This window comes from Piliocolobus tephrosceles, unplaced genomic scaffold (assembly GCF_002776525.5).
Source record: "Piliocolobus tephrosceles isolate RC106 unplaced genomic scaffold, ASM277652v3 unscaffolded_108, whole genome shotgun sequence".
NCBI classification, from domain to species: domain Eukaryota; kingdom Metazoa; phylum Chordata; class Mammalia; order Primates; family Cercopithecidae; genus Piliocolobus; species Piliocolobus tephrosceles.
Genome location: NW_022291865.1, coordinates 54,588 through 61,209, shown reverse-complemented (window position 1 = coordinate 61,209; position 6,622 = coordinate 54,588). Strand labels below are relative to the sequence as shown.

The 6,622-nt window shown below is 44.5% G+C and overlaps 1 protein-coding gene across 2 annotated transcripts in view; it reads right to left on the bottom strand.

Moving 5' to 3' along the window:
- Positions 1–459: 459 nt before the first annotated feature.
- The window catches only part of LOC111529497 (spatacsin), a 59,639-nt gene continuing 53,476 nt past the window's right edge, over positions 460–6,622 (bottom strand). For both annotated transcript variants that reach the window (XM_026447860.1, XM_026447861.1), the window contains 5 exons: positions 5,712–5,880; positions 4,011–4,099; positions 3,645–3,800; positions 2,340–2,491; positions 460–1,066 (listed from right to left, as the gene is read on the bottom strand). In XM_026447860.1, the coding sequence (XP_026303645.1) occupies positions 886–1,066; positions 2,340–2,491; positions 3,645–3,800; positions 4,011–4,099; positions 5,712–5,880 (747 nt within the window). In that variant the 3' untranslated portion in view covers positions 460–885. The remainder of the gene's footprint in view (positions 1,067–2,339; positions 2,492–3,644; positions 3,801–4,010; positions 4,100–5,711; positions 5,881–6,622) is intronic.

The following is a 6,622-nucleotide window of genomic DNA, read 5'->3' as shown; positions in this document are numbered from 1 at the left end:
TAGCCAGGCAAGGTGGCAGGCGCGCCTGTAGTCCCAGCTACTCGGGAGGCTGAGGCAGGAGAATGGCGTGAACCCAGGAGGCGGAGCTTGCAGTGACCTGAGATCCGGCCACTGCACTCCAGCCTGGGCGACAAGAGCGAGACTCCGTCTCAGAAAAAAAAAAAAGATTGGGGAATCTTTATTATGTCTTCTCCTAAGCAGTTTAACCAAATGTGTGGTTAGTGTTTTTTTTATTCCCCTAAGACAGAAAGAACAAAAAATGTTTTAAATTTCTCTTATATAGGAAATAGGAACGTCAAAGCTCTGTAGACTACTTACCGAGTGGAAAACAAGACCATCTGAGTGATTTGAGGAATTAACAAAAAGTAGTGAATACATAGCAATAATTATATAGTAAATAAAGATTCTTTTAAGGCAGACAAGGGCTAAGATTTCCTTAGCAGTAATAATGACATACACTGAATTGAAAATCTATTTTATTACAGAAAGATCAGTTTCTAACAAATGAAAATGTATCACCTGTTCCTTAACTGTGTAAATAATATTAAATTTCTTTGAAACTGGAATCTGCAGGTACAGGTATATTCTTTAATCACTATTGGATCATCTAAAGTAGAAGCTGTCCTGAGGAAGAGGAAGCTTTTGATCTTAATACTAGTATCTATATAAAATGGTATAGATGAACAGTCATCTAAAATCAATCCATTTTAAATAGGAATTTCCTTCTGAAAAGTTTCTCATTTGCTGCCTACTACCCACAAAGGACTGATATGTTACAGTACCGGGATTGTTCAACTTTAACAAAGATCTCCAATGCATTATTCTACTCATCACATCTGTCAGAACCTGCTAACAGTACAAGAAAACAGGCACCTGTGAAATCATCTAACCTGCTAGCATGTCCTTTAGACAGCAGCCTGTCTGAGGGTCCTTCAGAAGCACATTTACAATTTCATAAAACTTGTGTTCATATGCCAACTTGTAATACAGGTAAACATCTTCACAATATGTGAGTAATTTCTTCAGGTTTTCCATGACCATGTCAGTAGGCTGATGTTGTTTATATCTAGATAAAGAAACATAATGTACAGGTTAAGATAACTGTTTTTTTGTTTTGTTTGAGACAGAGTCTTACTCTGTTGCCCAGGCTGGAGTGCAGTGGAGCAGTCTTGGCTCACTGCAACCTCTGCCTGCTGGGTTCAAGTGATTCTTGTGCCTCAGCTTCCCGATAGCTGGGATTACAGGTACGTGTCACCACCCTGGCTAATTTTTGTAATTTTAGTAGAGACAGCGTTCTGCTATGTTGGCTAGGCTGGTGTTGAACTCCTGGCCTCAAGTTACCTGCCAGCCTCAGCCTCCTAAAGTGCTTGGACTACAGGCGTGAATCACTGTGCCTGCCCTTTTTTTTTTTTCCCCCTTTTCTTTTCTTTTAAATAAAAGATGGAGGTCTCACAGTGTTACCCAGGCTGGAGTACAGTGGCTTTTCAGAGGTGTGAACTCCTGGGCTCAAGTGCTTCTCTTGCAGCCTCCCAAGTAACTAGGACTACAAGTGTGTACCACTGTGCCCACCTTAGGATACTGTATTTTGAGTAAGGGCTGTCAGCTCTGAAGTACCACTTACTATTTTACCTATAGAGGAGAGGGTGCCGGAGTCTGGGTTATCGTAGACTAGTTTTGGGGTTGCTTGATAAAATACTTTATTAAAAATGAGTATGTTAATACTCACCTTATAGAGTAAGTTTAGTACTCCAAAAGGCACCTCTGATGTTTTAGTGTTTTTTGTTTCTTTTTTTTTTTTGAGGTAAGAGTCATACTCTGTTACCAGGCTGGAGTGTAGTGGCACGATCTCGGCTTAATGCAGCCTCTGCCCCCAGGTTCAAGTGATAATCCTGCCTCAGTCTCCCAAGTAGCTGGGACTACAGGCACCCACCACCACACCCAGCTAGTTTTTATATTTTTAGTAGAGACAGGGTTTCACCATGTTGGTGAGGCTGGTCTTGAACTCCTGACCTCAAATGATCTTCCCACCTCAGCCTCCCATAGTGCTAGGATTACAGGCGTGAGCCACTGTGCCTGGCCATTGTTTTAGGTTTTTGGCAATGAGTAGCTATCCTCCCATTTTAAAGTACAAAGCACTATATAAAGCAAACTGTTCTTGTTCATCTGTTTGCATAAATCTGTTAAAAGACTCTTCCCAATAAGGATTCTTGATAATTGCTTTGCCATTTTAAGTAGAGGTAATCTAAAGGCATGGTGTACTTAGCCATAAAATTCTTATACTTTTCTCACCTCAAAGCAGAGGCAAGGATAAATGTTTACAGTCAACTTTTAATACTTACTTTTTGGAAATCTCTTCAAATATACTAGACTTTAATAACCTTTGCTGCTTAAATTCTTCCAAGTAATTAAAGTCTCCTTTAAGTATCACTTGCTGGTATAAAATTTCAGCCCAATCTGGAACAAAATCATAGGCCTCAGCCACAATAGAAGCCTTAAAAGGAGAGAAGTGAAGAAGGACACACTCTCAGAGCCCATCTGACGCAAAATCAAAAACAAACTGTTGTAGAAAACAATGCTGTATACTCACTTGTGTAGTGAATATGATCATTACCAATTATGTAAAAAGGCTCTATGTACTGGAGGTGGTGAAAAGTCTGGTGTGTGTTTGGCATTTTCCCTCCCATAAATCCCCAAATTATCTTAAACCCTTTTTTAAAAAAGAGACAAGGTCTCATTATGTTGCCCAGGCTGGACCAGAAATTCCTGGGCTCAGGATCCTCCCGCCTCAGCCTCCTGCATATGTAGGACTACAGGCATGTGCCACCATGCCCAGCTTTCAGTGTTTTTAATCTTCCTCACAATGAATTGAGACTGCTAAGAATATATCACTCCCATTAACTCAACAGTATAAGGAACAGTGAAAGGGCTGATTCCCTGATAATTCACTTCTTTAAAGGGCTAGAACCAATCTCCCTGACTTCCTGTACTAACCTGAGTGTGCCATTCTGTAACTGCTAGGGCTAGGAGGTTCTTGCAGGGCCACTAGCAAGAGTATTACTCTGAACCTCAGCTGTCTTAAGACAATGGTCTCCCACCTTTCTGGCATCAATGACAGACTGGGAGGGGATGGTTTTGGGATGAAAATGTTCCACCTCAGATCATCAGGCATTAGATTTTCATAAGGAGCCCTTGTATGTACAGTTCACAACAGGGTTTATACTCCTATAAAAATATAGTCCTGTTACTGATCTGACGGGAGGTGGTGCTCAGGCCAGTAATGCTTGCTTGCTTGGTGCTCATCTGCTGTGCGGCCTGGTTCCCAGCAGGCCATGGACCAGTACCAGTCTGCAGCCTGGGGGTTGGGGACAGATGGTCTAAAGGGCCAAAGGTGTCTGCTTCTCTGCTATTTTAATGGCACAGGAAAGGGAGACAGCACTGTCTTACCATTCTCTAACCTCTGCCCAACAATATACTAGAGAGAAATACATCAAATTGACATTTTCTGTTGGTATCAGAGAGTTAAGTCAGAACTGGACTGTCCTGGTTCTGTCACTAGCCCTGAGACCTTACCTCTGGGTTCCATGAGTGGGACAGAAGGAGAAAGGATGCTAGCAGTGCTGCCTCGAGTTTGCTTTCTTGCTCACCTGGTAGAACCGAGGTAGGGCCAGAATACAGTCCATTAGCTTGTGGCGGCCCAAGTTGATAAGCATTGTGTTCTGGCCAGTGTTCAGAAAGTGAATCTGCAGAGTTATCAACTTGGTGAGCCGCTGACAGTGCTGGGCCTGTCGCACACAAGAGTCCTGAGGAACAAGGGTGGAGAGAGGCACAGGTAGAGAAAGACGTAGTTGTTACCTCCTATGTGAACTCTTTCACTAGAGTATTCACCCCTTCTGTTCCTGGTTGGCCTATGATGCCCTCCCTCTTCCCTTGGAAGAGCCCAAGGACAAAAGGAAAGAATTGTACTGTAGACAGCAAGTCCCAAGGCCAGTCTGGAGAAAGCCTTTGGTTACCTTGGCATAACTCTCTGCTGCATCCAGCATCAGAGTCAGGGCCTTCAGCAGCAGTTGCTTCAGCTGGTGCCCATCCTTGAGACTGTCCTCTGTAAGGGAAATAAAGATTTGCCAAGTATGACTCCCAAAGCCGACTGTTATCATCCCACTCATAGTGATGGGGGCTAGAATAGAAACATCCCAGCCATGTTCACAGCGAGGCAGGAACACCTCACTCAGATAAAGGTTATTGGGCCGGAAACGCATACGCTTATTGTAACTTCACTCTGAAGTAGGATTCACTGTCCCCTCTAATGCCTCATTTCTCCAAAACATCAAGGAAGACTTACATGGTATCAACATGCATGTTGGTTCCTGATGAATGATACCCTGGATATACAGGCTAGATAGATCCAACAGTACAATCCTAAGGTGCAAATGCCTTCCAAGTCTCTGTTCCATCTGTCTGCCCAAGTGGGGTTCCTGCTGAGCGACATATCCGCCTCAAGATTCTTTTTTTTTTTTTTTTTGAGACAATCTCACTCTGTCACCCAGGCTGGAGTGTAATGGTGCAATCTTGGCTCACTGCAACCTCCACCTCCTGGGTTCAAGTGATTCACCTGCTTCAGCCTCCTGAGTAAGTGGGATTACAGGTGCACACTGCCACACCCGGCTCATTTTTCTTTTTGTATTTTAGTAGAGACAGGGTTGCACCATGTTGCCCAGGCTGGTCTTGAACTCCTGAGCTCAGGCAATCCACCTGCCTTGGCCTCCCAAAGTGCTAGGATTACAGGCATGAGCCACCGCACTGGGCCACCTACCTGAAGATTCTAATAGCCAATCTCATGGGCTCGTCCTCCTTTGCTGTAAGAATTTTATTCAGGGCCTGGCGTGGTGGCTCATGCCTGTAATCCCAGCACTTTGGGAGGCCAAAGTGGGTGGATTATGAGGTCGGAGTTCAAGACCAGCCTGGCCAACATAGTCAAACCCTGTCTCTATTAAAAATACAAAAAATCCGGCCGGGCGCGGTGGCTCAAGCCTGTAATCCCAGCACTTTGGGAGGCCGAGACGGGCGGATCACGAGGTCAGGAGATCGAGACCATCCTGGCTAACACGGTGAAACCCTGTCTCTACTAAAAATACAAAAAATTAGGCGGGCGAGGTGGCCGGCGCCTGTGGTCCCAGCTACTCGGGAGGCTGAGGCAGGAGAATGGCGTGAACCCAGGAGGCGGAGGTTGCAGTGAGCTGAGATCCAGCCACTGCACTCCAGCCTGGGCGACAGAGCAAGACTCCGTCTCAAAAAAAAAAAAAAAAATTAGCCAGGCATGGTGGCAGCTGCCTGTAATCCCAGCTACTTGGGAGGCTGAGGCAGGAGAATCATTTGAACCTGGGAGGCAGAAGCTGCAGTGAGCTGAGATCACGCCATTGCATTGCAGCCTGGGTGACAGTGCGAGACTCCGTCTCAAAAAACAAACAGACAAAAATACAAGTTAGCCAGGTGTGGTGGCGCATGCCTGTAGTCCCAGCTACTTGGGAGGCTGAGGCAGGAGAATTCACTTAAACCCGGGAGGCAGAGGTTGCAGTGAGCTGAGATCATGCCACTGCACTCCAGCCTGGGGACAGAGCGAGACTCTGTCAATCAATCAATCAATAAAGCAAGCAAGCAAGCATTTTACCCGGATAGCAGCACTGTTCTAGTAGTGCTGCTGTGACCTCACTCACCCCAGGGCTGAGACTCAATCAATTTCAGTTGGATGCGGGCAGCTGCCTCGTGGTTCTCGCCAATCTCCCGGCACATGCTGAAGCACAGGGCAATCATATTGTGCTTCTCACTGTCTCCAGGACGGCAGCGTTTGATGTAGTCCAGCAGGGCTGTCTTCAGGGTACCACTCTGCCCAGAATAAAAGGGAATAGCAAAGTGTCAGTCAGGCACTGCAAGGCAGACAGGACTAGCTGAGTCATCTGGTTCTGCGTTCCTTAAAAACTCCCAAGAAAAAGGGAGAGAGGAGCAAAAATGAGAATGAATACAAGTTTTATGCTGTCCCAAGTATGAGGAAACAGGCATGTGCGCTTTCCTGTTGGGAGTGTGAAAGGCAAAACTTTTCTAAAGGGAGAAGCCTTACAAGTACACCCGCATAAGCTGATCTAACAGTTCAATTTCTAGGAATCTATCCCTAAAGAGATAAGCAGAGAAGATGAATGTAACAGGGATATTTAATAGCAAACAATTAAGAAACAATCCAGATGTCCAAAATCAGGGGAAGAGAATACCATGTATTAAAACTTACGTAGGAGATGATTTGTTGATTTGGGAAATAGTCATGATATACTTTGTTAAGTGAGAGAAAAGCAGCTATTTCACATCTTCACTGTATAAGTTTTATTAAAATGTAATTATATACGGATGTTTTCAGGTACATGTTCAAAGAAAGGGCCTGTACCAAATTGTGACTGTCTCCAGATGATGGATAGACACTGAGGGCTTTTTCTGTGTTGTTCTGTTTTCCAAGTGTCTTACCTGGAATATGCATTACTTTTGTAACCCAAAAAAAGTTATTAAAGGAATATTTAAATGCAGAAGGAAAACTGCCTAAAAAACAATTTAAAAAACCCTCTGGGGGATCTTGATGATG